The sequence below is a fragment of the Pongo pygmaeus genome, chromosome 20, assembly GCF_028885625.2.
Source record: "Pongo pygmaeus isolate AG05252 chromosome 20, NHGRI_mPonPyg2-v2.0_pri, whole genome shotgun sequence".
NCBI classification, from domain to species: domain Eukaryota; kingdom Metazoa; phylum Chordata; class Mammalia; order Primates; family Hominidae; genus Pongo; species Pongo pygmaeus.
Window position 1 is genome coordinate 12,034,557 of NC_072393.2, and position 26,762 is coordinate 12,061,318.

At 41.6% G+C, this 26,762-nt stretch overlaps 1 protein-coding gene across 2 annotated transcripts; it reads left to right on the forward strand.

Annotated features, from left to right (window-relative positions):
* The first annotated feature begins 14,374 nt into the window (after positions 1-14,374).
* Positions 14,375-25,190, forward strand: LOC129020128 (zinc finger protein 491-like). Of its 2 annotated transcripts, XM_063657887.1 has the most exons (4): positions 14,375-14,953; positions 20,800-20,926; positions 21,133-21,193; positions 22,646-25,190. In XM_063657887.1, the coding sequence occupies exons 1-4, from the start codon at positions 14,951-14,953 to the stop codon at positions 23,706-23,708; spliced, it is 1,254 nt and encodes a 417-aa protein (XP_063513957.1). In that variant the 5' UTR covers positions 14,375-14,950; the 3' UTR covers positions 23,709-25,190. The 2 variants fall into 2 exon arrangements, with proteins under 2 accessions (XP_063513957.1, XP_054320020.2); XM_054464045.2 differs by lacking the exon at positions 14,375-14,953 and having other exon boundaries at positions 19,536-20,926.
* The last annotated feature ends 1,572 nt before the right edge of the window (positions 25,191-26,762 follow it).

A 26,762-nucleotide genomic window follows, 5' to 3' on the forward strand; every position in this document is an offset into this window, starting at 1 on the left:
ATCCTGATCAAAAAGAACAAAACTGGGGGAATCACATTACTTGACCTCAGATTATACTACAGAGCTATAGTAACCAGAACAGCATGGTCCTGGCATAAAAACAGATACATAGACCACTGGAACAGAATAGAGAACCTAGAAATAAATCTATACATTTACAGTGAACCCATTTTTGACAAAAGTGCCAAGAATGTACATTGGGGAAAGGACAATCTCTTTAGTAAATGGTGCTGGGAAAACGGAATGTTCATATGCAGGAAAAAGAACCTAGACCCCTATCTCTTACCATATACAAAAATCAAATCAAAATGATTAAAGATTTAAACCCAAGACCTCAAGCTATGAAACTACTGAAATAAAACATTGAGGAACGTCTCTAGGACATTGGAGTAGGCAAAGATTTCTTAGGTAATACCCCACAAGCATAGGCAATGAAAGCAAAAATGGACAAATGGGATCACATCAAGTTAAAAAAGAAACAACACAGTAAAGGAAAGAGACAAACCATAGAATAGGAGAAAACATTTGCAAACTATCCATCTGACAATAGATTAATATCCAGGATATATAAGGAGTTCAAACAACTCTATACAAAAAAATCTAATAATCTGATTTTAAAATGGGCAGAAGATCTGAATAGACATTTCTTAAAATAAGACATACAAATGGCAAACAGACATATAAAAAAGTGCTCAACATCACTGACCATCAGAGAAATGCAAATCAAAACTACAATGAGATATCACCTTACCTCAATTAAAATAGCTTTTACCCAAAAGACAGGCAAGAACAAATGCTGGTGAGGATGTAGAGAAAAAGGAACCCTTGTACACTGTTAGTGGGAGTGTAAATTAGTACAACCACTATGGACAACAGTTTGGAAGATTCTCATAAAACTGAAAATAGAGCTACCAAACAATCCAGCAATCCCACAGCTGGGTGGGATTGGAAATCAATATATCAAAGAGAAGGAAAGGAAATCAGTATATCAAAGAGATATCTGCACTCCCATATTTATTTATTACAATAGCAAACATATGAAATCAACTTAAGTGTCCATCAATGATGATTGGATAAAGAAAATGTGTTATATATACACAATAGAATACTATTCAGCCATAAAAATAATGAAATTATGTCATTTGCAAGAACATGGATGTAACTGAAGGTCATTATGTTAAGTGAAATAAGCCAAGTGCAGAAAGACAAACTTCACATGTTCTCACTTATTTGTGGGAGCTACAAATTGCAACAATTGAACTCATTGAGATAGAGAGTAGAAAGATGATTATCAAAGGCTGAGAAGGGTAGAGGGGGTGGGGAATGGGAATGGTTAATGGGTACAAAAAAAAAGAGAAAGAATGAATAAGACCTAGTGTTTGTTAGCACAACAGGGTGACTACAGTAAAAAATAATTTAGTTGTACATTTTTAAATAACTAAAAGAGTATAATTGGATTGTTTGTAACACAAAGGGTAAATACTTGAGGTGATGACCCCATTTACCCTGATGTGATTATTATGCACCGCATGCCTCTTTCAAAATATCCCATGTAACCCATAAATATATACACTTACTATGTACCCAGAAAATTAAAAATAAAAAAAGAAAGGAAAAGAAAACATTTTAAATTTTATTCATATAAATTTATGTAAGGCCAGGTGCGATGGCTCACCCCTGTAATCCTAGCAGTTGGGGAGGCCGAGGTGGGCGGATTGCCTGAGCTCAGGAGTTGGAGATCAGCCTGGGCAACATGGTGAAACCCCGTCTCTACTAAAATAAAAAAAATTAGCCAGTTGTGGTGCCTGTAGTCCCAGCTACTTGGGAGGCTGAGGCAGGAGAATCACTTGAACCCGGGCAGCAGAGGTTGCAGTGAGCCGAGATCCCACCACTGCACTCCAGCCTGGGTGACAGAGTGAGACTCCATCTCAAAAAAAAAAAAAAAAAAAAAAAAAAAAAAATTTATGTAGTACTAGTGTAATTTTGTAACATGGATATAATTGCATAGTGGTGAAGACAGGGCTTTGAGTGTATCCATCACTGGAAAAAAGTACATTGTATTCATTAAGTAATTTCTCATTGTCCCCTCCCTTCCCATTCCCCACCCTTCTAAGTCTCCACTATCTATTATTTCACACTCTATGTTTATGTGTACACATTATTTAGCTCCCACTTATATGTGAGAACATGCGGTGTTTGTCTTTCTATGTCTGAGTTGTTTCACTTAAGATTGGGCCTCCACTTCTATTCATGTTGCTGCAAAAGATATAATTTTATTCTTTTTATGGCTGAATAGTATTCTATTGTGTATATATAACACATTTTCTTTATCCAGTCATCTACTGATGGACACTTAGGTTGATTCCACATGTTTGCTATTGTGAATACTGCTGTGATAAACATACAAGTATAGGTATCTTGATTTCTTGTTTTTTGGGTAGATACCCAATAGTGGGATTGCTGGATCAAAGGGTAGTTCTATTTTTAGTTCTTTGAGAAATCTCTGTACTGTTTTCCATAAAGATTGTACTAATTTACATCCCCATCAACAGCATGTAAACATTCCGTTTTCTCTGCATCCTCACCAACATCTGTTATTTTTTTCCCTCTTTTTAATAATAACCATTCTGACTGGTGTAAGATGATATCTCATTTTGGCTTTAATTTGCATTTCTCTGATGTTAGGGATGCTGAGCATTTTTTCATATGCTTGTTAACTATTTGTATGTCTTCTTTTGAAAAATGTCAGCTGGGCATGGTGGCTCACGCCTGTAATTCCCACACTTTGGGAGGCCAAGGCAGGAGAATTGCTTGAGGCCAGGAGTTTGAGACTAGCCTGGGCAACATAGTGAGACCTGTCTCTTCTTTTTTTTTTTTTTTTTTTGAGACACAGTCTCACTCTGTTGCCCAGGCTGGAGTGCAGTGGCGCAATCCCAGCTCGCTGCAACCTCCGGCTCCTGGGTTCAAGCGATTCTCCTGCCTCAGCCTCCTGAGTAGCTGCGATTACAGGCACGTGCCACCATGCCTGGCTAATTTTTGTATTTTTAGTAGAGACAGGGTTTCACCATGTTGGTCAGGCTTTACTCGAACTCCTGACCTCATGATCTGCCCGCTTCAGCCTCCCAAAGTGCTGGGATTACAGGCGTGAGCCACCACACCTGGCCCAACCCTGTCTCTTAAAAAAAAAAAATTAACTGGGTGTCATGGCAGGTGCCTGTAATCCCAGCTACTCAGAAGACTGAGGCAGGTGGATCTCTTGAGCCCAGGAATTTGAGTGAGCTAATATTGTACCAGTGAATTCTAGCTTGGGCGACAGAGGGAGACACTGTCTCTGAAAAAAGAAAAGAAAGGAAAGAGAAAGAAGAAAGAAAGAGAGAAAGAAAGAAAGAAAGAAGAGAGAGAGAAAAAAAGAAAGAAAGAAAAGAGAGAGAGGAAGGAAGGAAGGAAAAGAGAAAGAGAGAGAGAAAGAAAGAAAGAAAAGAAAGGAAGGGAAAGGAAAAGAAAGGAAAGGAAGGAAGAAGGAAGGAAGAAAGGGGGAGGGAGGGAGAAAAGAAAGGAAGGAAGGAAGGAAAAATGTCTATTTATGTCCTTAGACCACTTTTTACCTTTTTTTTTTTTTTTTTTTTTTTTGAGACAGAGTCTCTCACCCAGGCTGGAGTGCAGTGGCGTGATCTCAGCTCACTGCAACCTCTGCCTCCCAGGTTCAAGTGATTCTCCTGCCTCAGCCTCTTGAGTAGCTGGGATTACAGGCACCTGCCACCACACCCGGCTGATTTTTGTATTTTTAGTAGAGATAGGGTTTCACTATGTTGGCCAGACTGGTCCCGAACTCCTGACCTCAGGTGATCCGCCTACCTCGGCCTCTCGAAGTGCTGGGATTACAAATGTGAGCCACCACACCCAGCCTTTACCACTTCTTAATGGGGTTGTTTTTGTTGTTGAGTTGTTTGAGTTCCTTGTATATTCTGGATATTAGTGTTTTGTTAATGTATAGTTTGCAATTAATTTCTCCCATTCTTCAGGTTGTTTGTTCACTTTATTGATTATTTATTTTGCTGTGCAGAAGCTTTTCCATTTACTTAAGTCACATTTGTCTATTTTGTTATTGTTGCCTGTGCTTTTGAGGTCTTAATCAGGCATTTTTTGCCTAGACCAATGTCCAGAAGAGAATTCCTTAGATTTCCTTCTAGTATTTTTATAGTTTTGGGATTTACATTTAAGTACATTTTGAATTGATTTTTGTATATGGAGAGAGATCAGGGTCCAGCTTCAGTCTTCTCCGTATGGCAATCCAATGTTCCCAGCACCATTTATTGAAAAGGGTGTCCTTACCCCAATGTATGTTCTTGCTGACTTTGTAAAAAACCAGTTGGATGTAAATATGTGGATTTAGTTCTAGGTTCTCTATTCTGTTTCATTTATTTATGTGTATATTTTTATACCAGTAACATGCTGATTTGATTGCAATAGCCTGGTAGTATAACTTGAAGTTAGGTAATGTGTTGCTGTCAGAGGCATTCGAACCAGAGCGACTCCATTCTGAGGGCTAGGAAAGTGAGGCTGAGAATTGCTGGGCTTCATTCCTGGAAAGTTAGGCATAACTAGCCTCTAGATGTTTACAGTTAAAGGAACAAATTAATAATGTTTATTAAGCAGATCCGGACTTGGTAGTGTTCAGATATCCCAAAATCTGGAGAACAAAGGCATTTCTAATTTTGCTTTAAAGATAATAATATCGATTCTTGCAAAATATAGTAATTAAGAAAATTAATCCTTTATCATGAACCCTTGTAGCAGAGCACATCTCCCCATATATACAAGCATTGTACCTAGGGTGGATGCGTTCCTCCTCTTACTTACAGAAACATCCAACTCTTTCTATGGAGTAGCTGTTCTTTCACCACTTTACTTTCTTAATGAACTTGCTTTTACTTTGCGCTGCAGACTCGCCTTGAACTCCTTCTTGCAGGAAATTCGAAAACCCTCTCTTGGGGTCTGGATTGGGACCCCTGTCCTGTAACATTGCCTCCAACTTTGTTCTTTTTGTTTAGGATTGCTTTGGTTATTCGGGCTCTTTTTTGGTTCTATATGAATTTTAGGATTGTTTTTCCTAATTGTGTGAAAACTAACATTGGTATTTTGATAAGGATTGCATTGACTCTGTAGATTGCTTTGGGAAGTATAGTCATTTTAATGATATTAATTCTTTCTGAATAATTAATGAAATTAATTCTTCTGATATTAGTTCTTTCCATAAGCCTGAAATGTTTTTTCCATTTGTTTGTGTCATCTATAATTCTTTAATCAGTGTTTTATAGATTTTTTCTTTTTGTAGAGGCCTTTCACCTCCTTGGTGCAATATATTCCCATGTAGGGTGGGGTGTTATTTGGTAGCTCTCGTAAGTGGTATTGCTTTCTCTATTTGGTTCTCAGCTAGATTGTTATTGGTGTATAGAAACGCTGCTGACTTTTGTACATTGACTTTGTATCCTGAAACTCCTGAATTAATTTATCTAATCTAAGAGATTTTTGGTGGAGTCTTAAGGGTTTTCTAGATGTAAGATTATATATCACTGAACAGGAATAATTTGACTTCCTCTTTTCCAATTTGCATGTCTTTTATTTCTTTCTCTTGCCTGATTGCTCTGGCCAGGACTTCCTATACTAGGGTTGAATAAGAGTGGAGAAAGTAGGCATCCTTAATCTTGTTCTAGTTTTTATCATTCAACTATTTACCCATTCAGTATGGTGTTGGCTGTGTGTTTATCATGTGTGGCTTTTATTATTTTGAGATATGTTCATTCTATACCTAGTTTTTTGAGCTTTTATCATGAAGGATGCTGAATTTTATCAAGTGTGTTTTCTAAATCTATTGAGATGATCATATGGTTTTTATTCTTCATTCTGTTTTTGTGATGTGTTACATATATTAACTTGTGTATGTTGGACCATTTTTGCATTCCTGGTATAAAACCTACTTTATCATGCTGTATTATCTTTTTAATGTGCTGTTGGGTTCAGTTTGCTAGTGTTTTGTTGGGGATTTTCACATCTGTGTTCATCGGGGATATTGGTCTGTAGTTTTGTTGTTGTGTCCTTGTCTGTTTTTGGTATTAGGATGTTACTGGCCTCATAGAATGAGTTAGGGAGATTTCCCTCCTCTGTGATTTTTAGGAACAGTTTCAGGAGTATAAGTATAGTTCTTTTTGTATGTTTGGTATAATTTTTTTTAATGTTAATTTTTAAATTTTTATTTTTTTTACTTAGAGATGGGATCTTGTTATGTTGGCCAGGGTGGTCTCAAACTCCTGGCCTCAAGCAATCCTCCTGTCTCAGGCTCTACAGTGCTATGATTAGAGGCATGAGCCACCACATCTGGCCTATTTGGTACAATTTAGGTATAAATCCATGTGGCCCAGAGCTTTCATTTTTGGGAAATTTTTTATTGCTGATTCAATGTTGCTACTTATTATTGGTCTATTCAGGATATCTGTTTCTTCTTGGTTCAATCTTGGGAGGTTATACGTTTCAAAAAAACCTATAGGTTTTCTAGGTTGTGAGCATATAGTTGTTCATAGTAGTGTCTGATGGTATTTCTGTGGTATTGGTGCAATGTCTTCTTTTTCAATTCTGGTTTTGTTCATTTGAATCTTCTTTTTTTCTTGGTTTGTCTAGCCAGCAGTTTATTACTTTTGTTGATATTTTCAAAGAACCAACTTTTTGTTTCGTTGATCATTTGTGTTGTTTTTTAGTCTGATTTTGTTTAATTCTGCTCTGATCTTTGTTATTTCTTCTTTTCTGCTAACTTTGGATTTATTTTGTTCTTGTTTTCCTAGTTCCATGGGGTACCATGTTAGGTTGTTAATTTTTTATCTTTCTACTTTTTTGACAGAGGCATATAATTCTATAAACTTCCCTCTTAGCATGACTTTTCCTATATCCCAGAGGTTTTGATATGTTGTGTGGCCATTTTTGTTCATTTCAAACAAAATTTTTATTTTCTGTTTTTATTTCTTCTTTGACTCAGAGATCATTCAGGAGCACATTGTTTAATTTCCATGTATTTATATAGTTTTCAAAGTTCCTCTTGGTATTGATTTTTAGTTTTATTCAGCGGTCTGAGAAGATGCTTGAAATGATTTTGACTTTAAAATTTGTCAAGACTAGTTTTGTGGCCTAACGTGGTCTATCTTGGAGAATGTTTCACGTACTGATGAGAAGAATGTATATTCTGAAATTGTTGGTTCTGTAAATGTCTGTTAGCTTCATTTGGTCCAAAGTCCATCTTAAGTCCAATTTTTTTGATTGTCTGTCTTGATGATGTATCTACTACTGTGTGTGAGGTGCTGAAGTCCCCTACTATTATTGTATTGGTATCTGTATCTTTCTTTAGGTCTACGAATATTTGCTTTATTAATTGGGCCTCTCCAATGTTGGATGCATATATATTTAGTATTATTATATTATCTTGCTGAATTGATTCTGTTATCAGTATCTCATGATCTTCTTTGTCTTTTTGTACTGTTTTTTATTTAAAGTCTCTTTTATCTGATACAACTATCACAACTCTTGCTCACTTTTGGTTTCCCATTGCATGGAATATGTTTTTACACCTCTTTACTTTCAGTTTATATGTGTCTTTATAGGTAAGGTAAGTTTCTTGTAGGGAGCATATAGTTGGATCATATTTTAAAAATTCATTCCACCAGTCTATATCTTTTAATGGAACCATTTAATCCATTTACATTCAAGGTTAATATTGATATGTGAGGTTTTGTTCCTGTCATGTTGTTAATTGTTATCTAGTTGGGTTTTTGTTTGTTTGTTTGTTTTTAGATGGAGTCTCACTCTGTCACCAGGTTGGAGTGTAGTGGCGTGACGTCAGCTTACTGCAACCTCTGCCTCCCAGGTTCAAGTGATTATCCGGCCTCAGCCTCTCAAGTAGCTGGGACTACAGGCGCCCACCACCACACCCAGCTAATTTTTGTATTTTTAGTAGAGACGGGGTTTCACCATGTTGGCCAGGATGATCTCAATCTCTTGACCTCGTGATCCGCCCACCTCGGCCTCCCAAATTGCTAGGATTACAGGCGTGAGCCACTGCGCCTGGCCATCTAGTTGTTTTTATAAATTCTGTGTTTCTTTCTTTTTCTCTGATGTTTGATTTTCTGGTTTGGTGGAATTCTTTTGTGCTCCCATTTGATTTTTTTCTTTTCCTCATCTATGTGATTGTCTAATAAGACCTGCGGGTTTTATTCTTTTGAGTGTTTCAATTTATGGTGAATATCAACCTTTTATTTACATGTTCAGGGCTCCTTTGAGCATTCATTGTAGGTTTTTTTCTTTTTTTATTTTCTTTTTTTCTTTTTGAGACAGAGTTTTGCCATTGTTGCCCAGGCTGAAGTGCAATGGCACGATCTCAGCTCACCACAACCTCCACCTCCCAGGTTCAAGCAATTCTCCTGCCTCAGCCTCCCGAGTAGCTGGGATTACAGGCATGTGTCACCACGCCCAGCTAATTTTGTATTTTTAGTAGAGACAGGGTTTCTCCATGTTGGTCAGGCTGGTCTCAAACTCCTGACCTCAGGTGATCTGCCCGCCTCGGCCTCCCAAAGTGCTGGGATTACAGGCATGAGCCACCGCGCCCAGCATTGTCGGTTTTTTCTAGTGGTGATAAATTCTGTCAGCATTTGCTTGTCTCGGAGATACTTAATTTCTCCTTCATTTATGAAGCTTCATTAAGTTGGATATAAATTTTTTGGGTGGCAGTTTTTTTCTTTTACCACTTTGAAAATCCTACTACATTCTCTTCTGGTTTGTAAGGTTTCTGCAAAGAAGTCCGCTGTTAGTTTGGTGAGGTTTCCTTTTGACTAGATGCTTTTCTCTTGCTGATTTTAAAAATTCTCTTTTTCACATTTACTTTAGACAGTCTGATGACAGTATGCCTTGGTGAAGTTGTTTCTGCAGTGTATCTTCCAAGGGATCATTGGTTCTCCCATATGTGGATGTCTAAATCTCTTGCTAAACTTGGATTTATTAGTATTATTATTATTTCTGCCAGGCTTTCACAATCTGCCTTCTTCCTAGTTTATTCAGTTTGGGATAGAACATCTTGAATGGAAGTTATCTTATCGTAAAAGAAGGTCTTTTAAAAAATCACAAGGAGTTTCTTTTTTCAAGAATCAAGTTCTCAGCCTGGGCAACATAGCGATTCTACCAATAAATAAATAAATAAAATAAAAAAGATTATTTCTGCCAAAAAAAAAAAAAAAAGCAAGCTAGGCATGGTGGTGTGCACCTGTAGTCCCAGCTACTTGGGAGGCTGAAATGGGAGGATCACTTGAGCCCAGGAGTTCCAGGCTACAGTGAGCTATGATCATACCACTGTATTGCAGACAAAGTGAGACCCTGTCTTTAAAAAAAAAAAAAAATATATATATATATATATATATATATACACACACCAGACTGAGCGTCGTGGCTCATGCCTGTAATCCCAACACTTTGGGAGGCCAAGATGGGTGGATCTCTTGAGGTCAGGAGTTTGAGAACAGCCTAGCCAACATGATGAAACCCCATCTCTACCAAAAATACAAAAATTAGCTGGGCATGGTGGTGGGCGCCTGTATTCCCAGCTACTTGGGAGGCTGAGGCACGAGAATCCCTTGAACCTGGGAGGCGGAGGTTGCAGTGCACCAAGATCTTGCCACTGCACCCTAGCCTGGGTGATAAGTGAGACTCGGCCTCAAAAAACAAAACAAAATAAAACAAACAAACAAACAAAATCAAATTTTAATTCAATTTGGAAAGCATTAACTAAGCATAAAGTTACATTTAAAACATTGGGCTGGAATTTCAGGGGCATGGAGGAGATACAGGTCTCTTAGGGAGTTTAGAATGAGAGAGGAAGAATATACATTTACAAATAATTATAATTAAAGACAACATGCCACTGGCCATGGTGGCTCATGCCTGTAATCCCAGCACTTTGGGAGGCTGAGGCGGGCAGATCACTTGAGGTCAGAAGTTTGAGACCAGCTGGCCAACATGGTAAAACCCCTTTCTACTAAAATACAAAAATTAGCTGGGCATGGTGGCATGCACCATTAATCCCAGCTACTCTGGAGGCTGAGGCAGAAGAATCACTTGAGCCCGGGAGGCAGAGGTTGCAGTGAGCTGAGATTGCACCATTGCACTCCAGCCTGGGTGACAGAACGAGACTGTGTCTCAAAATAATAATAATAAAGACAATATGTGAGTAAAGGGCTATAACAGTGCCCCTAGCAAAAAGTCACAGAGATACAAAGATGAAGTTAATTCTGGAGATAGTTGGTAGGAAAAAGTGAGGTAAGAAAGGCTTCAAGAAGGAGAAGAAATTTTTTATTAGATTGAAAGAAGGGGTAGAATTTGAGAGTTGAATGCTTGAGCAGCAAGGAAGGGCATTCCACTGAAGAGAATAGGAACAAAATGAAAATGTAGAGACTGAAAAATGCAGGGCTAAGTTGGAGGAAAGGCTGTAGGAGATATGAATAGAGTGAGAGGTAAGGAATAAGGCTGAAGAAATGAAGAAACCCAGGTTTGGTCAAGTCATACAGGATCTTGGATGTTGGCCTATGTAGGTAATGAGAGCCATTAAACATTTTTCAGCGAGAAGTAAAATAATTAGAATTGTAACTTTAAAAGTTTCTGGGCCAGGCATAGTGCCTCACATCTGTAATCCCAGCCCTTTGAGGAGGCCAAGGTGGGAGGATTGCTTGAGTCTAGGAGTTTAAGACCAACCTGGGCAACATAGTGAGACCTGGCCTCTACAAAAAATCAATAATTAGCCAGTCATGGTGGCACGTGGCTGTAGTCCCAGCTACTCAGGAGGCTGAGGTGGGAGGATTACTTAAGGCCAGGAGGTCAAAACTGCAGTGAGCCGTGATTATGCCAATGCACTCAGCCTGTCTTAAAAAAAAAAGTATTCATTGGGTTTCTTTGTTACATCCTCTTACAGAACCAAATTCTTTTCTTTCAGAGCATTCAGTTTATAATCATACATTCATTGGTTGCCTTCCCCACTAGACTACAAATCCCAACAGAACAGCAACCATGACTGGCCTGATACATAAGTGTTCAATAAATATTAGCTAAGAATAAATAAAAATTATAATAATATAGCAGCAGTATATATTATAGTATAGAATATAGAAAGTGGCATTAACCATGAGGTTATTGCAGTATATGGAAGATGACGACCTGAACTACATCATAAAAAACGAGGCTTAGGCCAGGCGCAGTGGCTCACGCCTGTAATCCCAGCACTTTGAGAGGCCGAGGTAGGCAGACTGCCTGAGCTCAGGAGTTCGAGACCACTGTAGGCAACATGATGAAACCTGGTCTCTACTAAAATGCAAAAAAATTAGCCAGGCACTGGCTAATTAGCCAGTCCCAGCTACTGGGAAGGCTGAGGCATGAGAATCGCTTGAGCCCTGGAGGTGGGCACTGAGCCAAGATTGTACCACTGCACTCCAGCTTGGGCTACAGAGTGAGACTCCTTCTCAAAAAAACAAACAAACAAACAAACAAATGAACGACAAAGAAAACGGTGCTTAAATGGCAGGATATACAATTTAGTGAACGATTACATGAGGTGGTGAGGAAGAAAGAAGAATAAAATATGAGTCCAGAGTTTTGAGCCCGCAGCAACTAAAGAACAGGCGTGAGGTGGCTCATGCCTGTAATCCCAGCACTTTGGGAGGCTAAGGCAGGTGGATCATGAAGTCAGGAGTTTGAGACCAGCCTGGCCAACATGGTGAAACCCCATCTCTACTAAAAATACAAAAAATTAGCTGGGTGTGGTGGCGGGCGCCTGTAATCCCAGCTACTCAGGAGGCTGAGGCAGGAGAATTGCTTGAATCAGGGAGGCAGAGGTTGCAGTGAGCCAAGATTACACCACTGCACTCCAGCCTGGCGACAGAGCAAGACTGTTAAAAAAAAAAAAAAAAAAAAAAAAAAAGCAGATGTCAAATATAAAAAAATTCCCAGACCAGGCATAGTGGCTCATGCCTGTAATTCCAGCACTTTGGGAGGCTGAGATGGGAGGATCACTTGAGGCCAGGAGTTCAAGGTTACAGTGAGCTGTGATCATACCACCACACTCTAGCTTGGACAACAAAGTGAGACCCTATCTCTAAAAGAAAGAAGGAAAATAAAAAACTTCCCTTCCCTGTATACTTTTCAGGTTCATATACCCATAATCTTTACAATTCCATTCTTGTCCTTATACTTCCATTTCTGATAGCCTTCTTTAGGATTTTGCTCTAGAAGCATCAGTTCCAGAAAAAAAAATCTAAATGCTAGGATTCACTGAAAATTTCAGCATCTGTAAGTGAAGTTTATAAGGTATATTCTTGAATATCCACTTGGGCTCACATGAATGAAAGTTCATCCCAGCCAGACTCAAAGTGCCTAGGAATGTTGCTAGGACTATTGCTGGTAACATACCAGAAGCCCACTGGCTGTACTTTTTTGTAAGTAGTGTAAGATACAATAAATCTAAGTTTCTCTTCAAAGGGTTTAGCCTGTTAACTTCCTTATCCTTTGTTCTCAAACTCAACTTTCTTGTTCTTCCTTGCCCCTAGTTAACGTAAACAGCCTACCCCCTTCCCATCAGCTCTAATCAATAACTCACATCTGTTCCCTTGGTTACCTGTACCCATTGTTCCCCTGAAACTGCACGTCTCATACACTCCACCTCTGTACCTCACATCCCTCTCCCCTTCTGTATTTAGGAAAATATGTACAAGTAGCCAATCGGGTCAGCTCAGATTGTGTGGTCTGACCCCAGCCCATGGGGGAGTAACACAGAGGCAGGGACTGTGTTAAGGATAAAAACCCCCTGGTCTCCTTTATTCTCTGTACACTTGCAATCTTAATTGACGCGAGTGACACCCTTCTGCAAAAAATAAATTGCCTTGCTGAGAGGATTAAACTTTTGCCTGAGTGTTGGTTTTACTTTACGGCACCGAGCATTTATTCCTGGAGCATTTTATATCCAACAGTAGGATAGAAGAGACACTGCTGCCTTCCTCTACAAATACTGAACTACAGTCTAAGAAACTATAGGCATCAGAATGCAGTGCAGCACCAGCACGTATGTCTAACTGCAGGATCTGAATTTCATTCTGTGGTTTGGTTTCCAAAAATTTCACAATGCCTACTATGGCCAAGTTCCAATCCATTTCCCTATACTCCACTTGACACTTTCTCACTACTATCTCACTATCTGCAAAAACTACTGTTTTTAATAGAAGCCTTTCAAAAATCTGACATTCTGGTGGAGCACTTCCCAAAATAAACTTTAGATTACCTGAAAATTAGTAATGTGCTACAATTGGCTGGGAAGAAAAGAAAAGCACTCACAGGAATTTTGTATTTTTGTTTTTAGAAATGGGGTCTTGCTCTGTTGCCCAGGCTGAAGCACAGTGGCGAGATCATAGGTCATTGAAGCTTCGAACTCCCGGGCTCAACGTCTTCCCACCTCAGCCTCCTGAGTAGCTGGGACTGCAGGTTCAGGACGCCATGCACTGCCAATTTTTAAATTTTTAGTACAGACGAGGTGTGGCTACGTTTTCCAGGATGATGAACTCCTGGGTTCAAGCAGTCCTCCCGTTTCAGCCTCCAAAAGGGTTGGGATTATAGGCGTGAGCCCCCGCACCCTGCCTGGAAGTCTTTTAATTCACTTCAGTTATCTTAGAATTTTCCTTCCCCACTTTATACATACATACAGTGGAATTGAGGGTGTTTGTCTCAGGTAACCGATCAATGAGGTGAATAACCTGCAGGAGGCAGCAGAGCCTAAGGCCAGTGACTCCCCGCTGAGGGCCAGTCTGGAGCCTGCAAAGGGAGGGAAAGGGAGCTCCCCGGGGTGTTTCCTGGGCAGCCTGCTCTCTACTGCGGGTGGCATCCAGCTGCTCAGAACAGCTGCAGAAGGAATGTGGATCCTGAGAAGCTACAGAGCCCTGGAAATCAGGAGACTCACGTGCAGGTGCACTTTGTGTAGGGGGGTTGGGGGGAAGTTCTGTCCTTAACTGGGGTTGTACCTAGAGCCTAGGGACGTTTTGCAGGGGCAGTGTTTGGTTTTTACATGCAAAGGGTCCTGGCGACAGACTGTAATTTGTACATACAAAGACAATCTATGAAGGTCAGGCTCAGTAAGACTTGTCTGACATGTCACCTGGAGAAAGGGTTTATGAAGGTAATAGTTTACTTAGGTTAGAAGGTTAAACTGACCCCAGGTGAGAACTTCTGCTGGTGAAAATGAAGTCTAGGGGGAGGAAGCAGTTCCATATTCAGGGGTGGGACGGGGGGAGTGTGAGGAAGTCTTATCCCCATTCCCGCCCTGTAGAGGACACCTGCCTCTCCCTCCTGGTGCAGTCTTGCCTGGCTTGGCCTAGATTTCCTTCCTTCTATGAGGCAAAGGAATGACTCCATTGAACACCGAGTCTGGAATTCCCAGCACACATTTCTGAAAGATCGAGGAAGCTAACAGTGCCCCTTCTAACAATAAGTAGCAAGTTTGGCTGAAATGCAGATATCCAATGACCAGGGCTCAGGGAGTGAGCTTAGCCTTAGAAAGGCCGTAGCTAGGACTGATCAGCCGGGCTCTGCAGGGCTCCGTTACTCAGGGCTTCCCCTGTCACTCAGGGCTGAGGGGCGGAGCCTGGAACCCCATCCAATCAGGTTCCCTGGGTCGGGGCCCTGCCCAGCTGTCAATCCGGGGAAGCAGAAGGCCGCACTCAGAGTCTCTGCACTCCTTTGTTGCTGGGGTCCGTTACGCTCCGCATCCAGTCCTTGCTGCTCCGAGAGGCCCCAGGTGCCTCCGCCACGGCTCCTGTGACGCTGTCACCTGCGCTGTGACCTGCTCCGGAGTCATAAAGAGGACGCCGGGACACCCAGAAGCAGGGAAATGGTAAAGTGCCCGGCCTAGCGTCCAGATACGTGGAAGAGGGGCTGGGTGGAACCAACAGGATCCTGCTGTGGCGGGACCCAGGCCTCCGCTCGGGCGACCCCGGCGATTGGGACCCGCGTCCCCCATGGCGCGGCTTGGCCCTCGGTGCCCTCGGCCGCCAGGTGGGGCTGGCCCCGCAGCTGGGACCCCGGGCGTCCTGTCCCGTCCCTACGCGGCGACTGCGGCCCCGGCCCAGGAGCCCTCTCTGGGCAGCTCCGCGCTCGCAGCCCGGCGTCTTCCCAGATTGTGCGGGGGGCCACGGGAGGGTCATGGAGGGTCGGGTGTGTCCCACCTTTCTTCTGTTAAAAATTAAACTGAAGGTCTGTTAACAGTTAAAGAGTTTGTTGGAGTAAACAGCGATTCCTGAGTGAGAAACACCCGGTCATGGCTTGTGATTGAAGAAAAGGATTTTATAAGTTGCATGAGGAGGCAAACAGGATTAAATACTCGATTAGTTACAGTGATGCAGTCGCCGTATGTGGACTTGTCAACCTGAAATAAAAGAATCAGATTCCAGTTTTTAAAAGTTTACTCAAGCAAGAAGCTGGGAATGGCCCATTTGGGAAAACACAGGATCCACGGAAATGGGCTCAGTGCTTCAAATTTAAAAGTTTAAGTTCTTGCTTATATAGGCAAAAGGCCAAGAAATTTAATAGGATTACAACGTTTTTTATACAAGGCTAGTTTGTGAGGCACAATTTAATTAGTTAGAGTTTGGCCCGCCGCACCCCCCCCCGCCCCCCCCGCCCCCCCCGCCCCCATAGAACTTGTTTTTTTTTTTTTTTTTCTCTCTCTCTCTTTACAGTTGGGTTTCATTTCCTTTCCAATTTAAAAGAGTATATTTAACATTCCAGCGTAAGGCAAGGTGATGCCAGCTTGGACAACATGGCGAAACCCCGTCTGTACAAAATATTTAAAAAATTAGTCGGGTATAGCCGGGCGCAGTGGCTCACGTCTATAATTCCAGCACTTTGGGAGGCCGAGGCGGGCGGATGACGAGGTCAGGAATTTGAGACCATCCTGGCCAACATGGTGAAACCCCGACTCTACCAAAAATACAAAAATTAGCTGGGCGTGGTGGCACGTGCCTGTAATCCGGCTACTGGGGAGGCTGAAGCAAGACAATCGCTTGAACGCAGGAGGCGGAGGTTGCAGTGAGCCGAGATGGTGCCACTGCACTCCAGCCTGGCGACAGAGCAAGACTCTGTTTAAAAAAAAAAAAAAAAAAATTAGTCAGGTATGATGGCCGCTCCTGTAGTCCCAGCTAGTCTGGAGGCTGAGGCAGGAGAATTGCTCGAGCCCAGGAGGTGAAGGCTGCATCAATGACAGTATTGAATTTACAGTTAATGGGCAAGGTGAGGGAGAGGATGGAAGTTGGTTTAGTGTCAGTAATTAGGGAAGAGATTGTCAAACGTAGGGAAAAGGGACTTGATTGGATATCAGGTTTGGGGGAATTTTCTCTAAACTCCCTTAAAAGAGTTTTTGCTACCACAGGGCTCTGCAGGAAAAGGCCAAAGTCTAGTCAAGAAGAGGGGGGCTCTGAGGAGCCTGACTCTAGTTTGATCAAGGAGGGAGTTTTTGGGACCCCTTCCCCAGCCTAGTTTTTCCCAGTTATGACAGTAAATCCCTAAATTTCTGGTTTTCTCCTCACATTCAGAAACACCAACTTCCCCTTGCCAATTGACATCCTTATCAATTATGTTTCCCATGCTACATTTGAAACAGCTGCCATATTTTATCATTTTTCCACAGACAAATAAATGGCACTATTTAAAAATGTTATCAACACCTCTGAAAAGAAGGAAAACTTTTTTTTTTTTTTTTGAGACAGTCTCACTCTGTCGTCGCCCAGGCTGGAGTGCAATGGTGCTATCTTGGCTCACTGCAACCTCCGCCTCCTGGGTTTAAGCGATTCCCCTGCCTCAGCCTCCCAAGTAGCTGGGATTACAAGCATATACCAACATGCCTGGCTGATTTTTGTATTTTTAGTAGAGACACAGGAAAGAAAACGTTTTTTAAAAATTTTAGTCCAGGCACAGTGACTCACTCCTGTAATCCCAGCACTTTCAGAGGCCCAGGTGGGAGGATTGCTTGAGCCTAGGAGTTCAAGACCAGAGTGGGCTGGGCAACATAGCAAGATCTCTACTGAAAACAAACAAACAAAATAGCTGGGCATGGTGGCATATTTCTGTAGTCTCAGCTACTATACTTGGGAGACTAAGGCGGGAGGATTGCTTGAGCCCTGAAGATCCAAGGCTGCAGTGAGCCTTGAGGGCACCACTGCACTCCAGTCTGGGAGACAGGGTGAAAATTTTCCTCAAAAAAACAAAAACTTTAGGGCTTGGCATGCTGGCTTACACCTGTAATCCCAGCACTTTGGCAGGCCAAGGTGGGAGGATCACTTGAGTCCAGAAGTTTAAGACCAGCTCAGCAACATAGAGAGACTCTGTCTCTATTAAATAAATAAATAAAATTTTAAAAAGAAAAAAATTATATTTTGTTTATGAATATTTTTTATGGGAGGAAACTATTCAGTAACTACCCAAAACAACATTGGGTAAAACTGCATGCCTGATTCTTGACATTGATCATCTTTTCATGTGCTTGTTGGCCGTTTGTGTATGTCTGGGAGAAATGTCATTAAAATCCATTGCTTGGCTGGATGTGGTGGCTCACGCCTGTAATCTCAGCACTTTGGGAGGCCGAGGCGGGTGGATCACGAGGTCAGGAGTTCAAGACCAGCCTGGCCAACATAGTGAAACCCTGTCTTTACTAAAAATACAAAAATTAGCTGGGCATGGTGGTGCGTGCCTATAGTCCCAGCTACTCGGGAGGCTGAGGCAGGAGAATTGCTTGAACCTGGGAGGCAGAGGTTGCAGTGAGCCAAGATCGCGCCATTGCCCATATTTTAGTCAATTAGTTTTCTTGTTTGGTACAATAATTTTTCTAGTTAATTACAATAAGAAAAACCTTAAAAATTTTACTAGCTCAAGCATTTTAAGTGTACCGTTGAGTTAGTTTGACAATTTTATATAACTTCTCTAAGATGAGTCATACCGCATTTTTCTTTTTCTGACTGGTCTTTTGCAGTTAGCATAGTATCATGAAGTTTCATGCCTCTTGTAGTATGGGACAGGATGTCATTTTATAAGAATAAATAATATCCTGTTGTGTATATATATACATTTTCATTATCCATTCATCCATTGATTGGCATTTAGGTTGAGCTACCTGTTGGATGTTGTGAACAATGGATTTCAATTTATTTTATTTTATTTTTTATAGAGATTGGATCTCACTCTGTTGCCTAGGCTGGTCTCAAACTCCTGGGCTCAATTGATCTTCCTGCCTCAGCCTCCTAAAAGTGTTGGGGTTACAGGCATCAGCCACTGTACCCCAGCCATTGATGGTTTTCAAATATTTCTTTGAGATCCTCCTTTCAATTCTTTTGAATTGAATATAATTCGACCCAAAAGTGGGTTGCTGGAACATTTGGTAATTTTGTTTTTAATTTTTGAGGCACCGCCATACTGTTTTTCATAGCTAAGCCATTTTACAATCCCTTGGACAGTGTACATAGGTTCCAGTTTGTCAGCATGCTCATCAAAGCTTTCCATTTGGCGTGTTTGATGTGTTTTTTATAGTTGAATCATGGAAGTTCTTTATATTTGCTGAATATTAAGACCATACCAGATATATGATTTACCAACATTTTCTCCAAATTGATGAGTTTTCTTTTCCCTTGTTGATAGTGTGTTCCCCTGCACAAAAGTTCTTAATTTTCATAAATCACATTACCTTTTTGTTAAGACTGCCCCCCACGGAGTTTTTACCTCTAAACCTTGTCCCCATTCAGCCTTCAGCACTTCATCAATTACAATTTATGTTGTCTTACCCCAGTATTATTTCCCACAATGGTTTTGGTCATGGGTTTCTGTTTCAGTTAGTTATGACTCTCTTAATCAGTTGGGTTGGTGAGATCCCATGCAAAATTCGGTTTTTGTTTGTTTTTGGATTTGCCTGTGCTGTTTGAATCAGAATCAAATCCACTTTCCAGACACCATCAAAGGTTAAACTTTGTGAACAAACATTTTCAAGTATATGTAGTCTCAGGACTGCTGTTGTGAGCTTTTTTTCTGCACATGAATTAGTAGGACTCTGTTATGAAAGATGCTACACACCCAATGTACAGAGAGACATTGGGGTACCCAGGAAACACATCTTTCTCTCCGGATTCACCAAAAAGAGACATTTTCCTATTCTTTTTTTTTTTTTTCAAGATAGAGTCTCACTCTGTTGTCCAGGCTGGAGTGCAGTGGCTCTATCTTGGCTCACTGCAACCTCTGCCTCCTGGGTTCAAGCGATTCTCATGCCTCAGCCTCCCTGAGTAGCTGGGATTACAGGTGCCTGCCACCACACCTGGCTAATTTTTGTATTTTTAGTAGAGACGGGGTTTTGCCACATTGGCCAGCCTGGTTGTGAACTCCTAACCTCAGGTGATCTGCCCGCCTTGGCCTCCCAAAGTGCTGGGATTGCAGGCATGAGCCACCATGCCTGGCCATAAATTTGTTATTTTGGAATAATTTTAGATTTATAGAAAACTTGCAAAGATAATCTACAAAGTTCCCATATACCCGTCACCCATTTTCTTCTAATGTGAGCATCTTACATAACCATGGTCCATCAAAACTAAGAAGTTATCATTTGTATATTACTATTAATGAAATTCCAGATTTTCAACAGTTTTTCCACTAATATCCTTTTTCTATTCCAGTACCCAATCCGGTATACCCCACTGTATTTAGTTCTTATGTCTCCTTGATCTGCTTTGTGACAATTTCTCAGTCTTTCCTTTTTTTTTTTTAAATCACTTTGACAGTTTTAAGGGTGCTGGTCAGGTATTCCATAGAATGTTCCTCAATTTGGAATTTTTCTCATGATTAGACTGGAGTTAGGTGTTTTGCAGGAGAATGCCACAAAGGTGAAGTGTCCAGGCTCATCACTTGATACACCTGGTGACAGTAACCTTGATCACTTGATTGAAGCAGTGTTTGTCAGGTTTCTCCACTTTAAAGTTACTATTTTTTCCCCTTTCCATACTCTGTTCTTTGGAAGTGAGTCACTAAGTCCAACACAGGTCCAAGGGAGGAGGGCCAATTCGGCTCCATAGTTCTGAAGGCTGGGAAGTCTAAGATCAAGGCAGACCGGGTGTGGTGGCTCACGCCTGTAATCCCAACACTTTGGGAGGCCAAGGCGGGCAGATCACGAGATCAGGAGTTTGAGACCAGCCTGACCAACATGGTGAAACCCCGTCTCTACTAAAAATCAAAAATTAGCTGGGCATGGTGGCATGTGCCTGTAATCCCAGCTACTCAGGAGGCTGAGGCAGGAGAACTGCTTGAACCCGGGAGGCAGAGGTTGCAGTGAGCCAAGATCGTGCCACTGCACTCCAGCCTGGGTGACAGGGTGAGACCCCATCTCAGAAAAAAAAAAAAAAGATCAAGGCACTGGCAGGTACCATGTCCAGAGGGTCCGTTCCCCATGAATTCCATCCTCTTGCTGTGTCCTCATGTGCCAGAAGGCTACATTTTCCTATTCTGCTGTTGCTTTACCCATAGTTACACTCTGGCATCAAAATTGCTGTTTGAGAGGAAGTGAGTGTAGACAGGGGAGTAAGAGGTCTGATGACAGAGGCAGGGAATAAATGTTTGGAGTCCACAGCATCGTGAGAATTTCTTAGGAATAGAGTCTAGACCCCCAGTGCTGTCACTCTCACCCATCCTCCTCTACAATGTGAGATGTTTCAGGACCCAGTGGCCTTTGAGGATGTGGCTGTGAACTTCACCCAGGAGGAGTGGGCTTTGTTGAATCCTTTCCAGAAGAATCTCTACAGAGATGTGATTCAGGAAACCTTCAGGAACCTCATCTCTATAGGTAGGGGTGACAATATTACCTCCCTCAGTGAATTGAAGAACACGTGTTTCTAGCTCATCAGTGCTATTCAGGGATTCGGAATATGGATAGACAATCCCTCGATGAACAAATCTGGCATGGCTGCAGTGTCCCATAAACATGGAATCTAATGATTTTTAAATAATCTTATACTAATTCAGGACTATTTTTCTGGGTCTATATTTTAGGGAATAAATGGAAAGACCGGAACGTTGAAGATCAGTACAGACATCCCAGGAGAAATCTAAGGTAATTTACACTCACAAGACAAAGAAATGTCTCTGAAGAAAATCTCAGATTGTCAGAAATTGTTAAAAAGAAGCCAACGAAAGAAATAAGCTCAGCATAAAATGTATTTATTGTTAGAAAGTTTTCTCGAAAAACATATATTTCAATGTGATATAGAGGTTTAATGTTCATAAAATAGTTTACTTGGAAATACTATTAAGAAACCTTGGCTGGCCATGGTGGCTCACGCCTGTAATCCCGGCACTTTGGGAGGCCAAGGTGAGTGGATCACCTGAGGTCGGGAGTTCAAGACCAGTCTGACCAACATGGACAAACCCTGTCACTAGTAAAAATACAAAATTAGCCAGGCGTGGTGGCATATGCCTGTAATCCCAGCTACTCGGGAGGTTGAGGCAGGAGAATCGCTTGAATCCAGAAGGCGGAGGTTGCAGTGAGCTGAGATCGCACCATGGCACTCTAGCCTGGGCAACAAGGGCAAAACTCTTATCTCAAAAAAAAAAAAAAAAAAGAAAAAGAAACCTCATGTAAGTATTCTTTTTTTGATGATAGATATAGACAGGCCATCTTGTAGAATGTGTGATCCATTCATGTTTAAACAATTCAGACAGGGCAGAAAGCCTACACTTCGTGGGATAATGTTAAAAATGCAGCTGGACATGTTGGCTCATGCCTGTAATCCCAGCACTTTGGGAGGCCAAGGTGAGTGGATCACCTGAGGTCGGGAGTTCAAGACCAGTCTGACCAACATGGACAAACCCTGTTGCTAGTAAAAATACAAAATTAGCCAGGCATGGTGGCACATGCCTGTAATCCCAGCTACTCGGGAGGTTGAGGCAGGAGAATCGCTTGAATCCGGAAGGCGGAGGTTGCAGTGAGCGGAGATGGCACCATGGCACTCTAGCCTGGGCAACAAGAGCAAAACTCCATCTCAAAAAAAAGAAACCTCATGTAAATATTCTTTTTTTGATGATAGATATAGACAGGCCATCTTGTAGAATGTGTGATCCATTCATGTTTAAACAATTCAGACAGGGCAGAAATCCTACACTTTGTGGGATAATGTTAAAAATGCAGCTGGACATGGTGGCTCATGCCTGTAATCTCAGCACTTTGGGAGACCAAGACAAGAGGACCACTTAAGGTCAACAGCCCAAGATCAGCCTGGGAAACACAGCAAGACTCTTATCTCTACCAAAAATAAAAAATTAGCTGGGTATGGTGGCACACACCTGTAGTCCAACTTTCTGGGGAGCCTGAGGTAGGAGGATCACTTGAGCCCAGGAGGTGAAGGCTGCTGTGTTATGATCATGCCGCTGCACTCCAGCCTGGGTAACAGAGTTAGACTTCGTACCAAAGAAACAAAAACATTAAAAATGCAAGTGTAATACTTATTAATGAATATTAAATCACTTATAAACAGACCCTTAATTATGTGCTTGGCATTTTTCACAGAACTTTTATGGGAGAGAGACTCTTTGAGAGTACAGAATGTAGTCAGTGTGGAGAAACTTTCACCCAGGTTCCAGAAGACATGCTGAACAAGAAAACTCTTCCTGGAGTAAAATCGTGTGAAAGCGGTACATGTGGGGAAATCTTCATGGGACATTCATCCCTTAATAGGAACATCAGAACTGACGCTGGACACCAACCATATAAGTGTCAGAAATTTTTAGAGAAGCCATATAAACATAAACAACGTGGGAAAGCCTTGAGCCATAGCCACTGCTTTCGAACACATGAAAGGCCTCACACTAGAGAGAAACCTTTTGATTGTGAGGAATGTGGAAAATCTTTCATTTCTCCTGCAAGCATTGGAAGACATATGGTAATGCACAGTGGAGATGGACCTTATAAATGTAAATTTTGTGGGAAAGCCTTGATGTTTCTCAGTTTGTATCTTATCCACAAACGAACTCACACTGGAGAGAAACCATATGAATGTAAACAATGTGGTAAAGCCTTCAGTTGGCACAGTTCTGTTCGAATCCACGAAAGAACTCACAATGGGGAGAAGCCATATGAATGTAAGGAGTGTGGGAAATCATTCAATTTTTCCAGTTCCTTTCGCAGACATGAAAGGACACACACAGGAGAGAAGCCGTATAAATGTAAGGAATGTGGGAAAGCCTTCAATTGTCCCAGTTCTTTTCACAGGCATGAAAGGACTCACACAGGAGAAAAACCCTATGAATGTAAACTATGTGGGAAAGCATTATCTCGCCTTATAAGCTTTCGAAGACACATGAGAATGCACACTGGAGTGAGGCCTCATAAATGTAAGATATGTGGGAAAGCCTTTTACTCTCCCAGTTCATTTCAAAGACATGAAAGAAGTCACACTGGAGAGAAACCCTACAAATGCAAGCAATGTGAGAAAGCCTTCACTTGTTCCACTTCGTTTCAATATCATGAAAGGACTCACACTGGAGAGAAACCCTATGGGTGTAAGCAATGTGGGAAAGCCTTCAGATCTGCCAAGTACATTCAGATACATGGAAGGACTCACACTGGTTAGAAACCCTATGAATGTAAGCAATGTGGGAAAGCATTTCATTGTGTCAGCTCCTTCCGTAGACATGGAAGGACTCACACTGGAGAAAAACCTTATGAATGTAAGCATTGTGGGAAAGCCTTCACTTGTTCCATGTATATTAGAATACATGAAAGAATTCACACTGGAGAGAAACCTTACCAATGTAAGGAATGTGGGAAAGCCTTCATTCGTTCCAGTTACTGTCGAAAACATGAAAGAACGCACACTATTAATATATGAGAGAAATGCTATTTTTTAATTTTTATTTTTGTAGAGACAGGGTCTCACTATCTTGTCCAGGTTGGTCTTGAACTCCTGGCCTCAAGCATCCCTCCCAGCTTGAGGTCTCAATAAAGGAAAGCAATAAATGTAGAGATGGAGTTAGGTGATGCCACGCTGGGATTCCCAGTGGCCTATCTTACATATGATTTCGAAGGCAGACATGAGGAAGGCCTTAGTCACATTTTAGAGCCAGCCAAATTCACATGGGCTGTGTGGCCCCCTGATTCTAGCCCATTTTCCTGATTCTCTGGCTTGTCAATCAAGAGTATCCTCCAAATCTCTTGACTTTCCTTTTCTCAGAGGTGTAGGTTTCCAAAGATGTCCCCAGAAGCTCCACATTCAAGTTCTATCTACAGTTTGGTTTTTCTTTAAGTATTGTAATGTCCCTACCAGAGAGATAATGCAGACTGTCATGGGTGGGGAATGTTCTCTGATGCTCAACTCCCCCAGTCTGCAGATTAAGTTGGTAGGAGGTGTGATTTGTTTACATGCACCTTTGTTCCTGCTGGTAGTGACCTTGTTCTTGATTCAGCCTGACAGCTACTATGCTGCCATCAGAACCAACTTGATGAGAGCTCTGCTGCCATGTGCAGTGACTGGTCTCATCCAGGACACTCATGTGAGAAGGAACACCTTGCTCTGGTCAGGAAATGTCCAGTGTTTCCTGTTATCCACAAGAGAATGTAATGCCTCAGTTCGTTTTCAATTATCTTTGTTTATATGTGATTGACAACTTGTATTTTTGAGGGAGCAAAGATTTCCGTACATATTTCTTAAAAATAGTTTATTCAGCCGGGCGCAGTGGCTCACGCCTGTAACCCCAGCACTTTGGGAGGCTGAGGCGGGCAGATCACGAGGTCAGGAGTTTGAGGCCAGCCTAGCCAACATGGTGAAACCTCATCTCTACTAAAAGTACCAAAATTAGCCGGGTGTGGTAGTGGGTGCCTGTAATCCTAGCTACTCGGGAGGCAGGAGAATCTCCTGAACCTGGGAGGCAGAGGTTGCAGTGAGCCAAGATCACGCCACTGTACTCCTGCCTGGGCGACAGAGCAAGACTCTGTCTCAGAAAAAAAAAAAAAAAGTTTACTCACTGTTTTTCAGTTGTATACTTACAAATGTTGTTCTCTTTTTTTTGTATACTGAGAAGCTCTATTAAAATATCCCTTGTCAACATGGATCAGATCAAATGTGTACTGTTACCAAATTATTTGTTTGGTATTGTGAGTCAATATCACCATGTGTATAAACCTCATTTATTTCCTGATGTAAATTGTACATTTCATGCATATCTACTTATAATTTTTACCTTTTTTTCTTTTGAGACAGGGTCTTGCTCTATAACCCAGGCTGGAGTGCAGTGGTGCAATCATAGCTCATTGCAGCTCTGAGCTCCTGGGCTTAAGCAATCCTCCTGCTTCAGCCTTCTGAGTCGCTGGGACTACAGGTGTGCACCATCATGCCTGGCTAATTTTTTTTTTAATTTTTAGTACAGAGGAGGTCTTGTTATGCTCCCCAGGCTAGTCTCCAACTCCTGGGCCAAAGCAATCCTCCTGTCTCGGTCTTCCAAAGTACTGAGATTATAGGTGTGAGCCACTGTTCCCAGGCACAATTTTTATCTTGACCATAATTTGTCGTTCTTTTATAATCCCTGAAGTTAAATCTTGCTGTTATGAGTGCTCTCTTGCCCAAAACCACCAGTACTGAAAAAACTGTTGTCAAAGAGGATGTAATAAATTGTAGTAATAAATATGACCACAAGCCATAAATGACTGCAGGACATATCAATAAGAGGGTTCTCCGTAGAATTTCTTACAGGATTTCTGTTTTAGGTGCATTGTTCTCTATTCAAGGAGGTGAGTCATTTTTGTATATTGGATGCTGTCAGGATGTGAACTTAATTGTACCACTGCTAATCATAGTAGTTCTCACCTAGAAGGAGAAAGAATGGATTGGAGGTAAACCTAATTGAAGACAATTGCTGGTCAGTCACATTATGAGAAGAGGGGAATTGGAATTTTGGGTTATTTTTATGATTTGAAATGTTTTCTTCTATCCCATCTAGGGACGTGGTTACAGAATGCCCTCGTTTTTGTCCTGCTTCATCATGGTCACTGAGGAGCACTGTTTCACATTGCAGGTGTCTGACATGGCTTAAGATTTGGACTTGTGGTGAGGGGAGGCAGCTCCCAGACTTGTGGACCTGTTTTTGTTTTACTTATTCTCCAAAACCTAAGATATTTCTTACAGTGTATGAACACTGTTCCACAAAATGCTCCAGTTAAAAATGTATAAAGTCACTTACTCCTTAGGAAGCTATATAATACTTTTAAAGAAATGTCCTTACTGAGTCAAATGCGGTCAATATATTTATGTAACTGTCTGAATGCACGCCTAGGAAAGATGAAAGTCTTTCATCTTTCCTAGGAAAGATGAAAGTGATGGAATAGCATCACTATTCCAGCCAAGCCTTTCTTGCTCAGATAATATGCTCTTGATGCAACCCTCTTTTTCTTTTTGACACAGGGTCTCATTCTATCACCCAGGCTATGTGGAGTGCAGTGGCGTGATCTCGGCTCACTGCAATCTCCACCTCCCGGGCTCAAGCGATCCTCCCACCTTAGCCTCCCAAGTAGCTGGGACCATGCCCAGCTAATTTTTGTATTTTTTTTTAGAGACAAGGTTTTACCATGTTGCCCAGGCTGATCTCGAACAGGATTTCAGCAACCCTTTTATGCTACCACTGTAGAGTAATAG

Bases quoted from the DNA above. Each gene is read 5' to 3' on its own strand.
- LOC129020128 (XM_054464045.2), top strand. From the start codon at position 20,791: ATGTTTCAGGACCCAGTGGCCTTTGAGGATGTGGCTGTGAACTTCACC. The intron at 20,927-21,132 runs GTAGGGGTGACA...TCTATATTTTAG, and splicing joins CAGGAACCTCATCTCTATAG to GGAATAAATGGAAAGACCGG. The intron at 21,194-22,645 runs GTAATTTACACT...CATTTTTCACAG, and splicing joins CATCCCAGGAGAAATCTAAG to AACTTTTATGGGAGAGAGAC.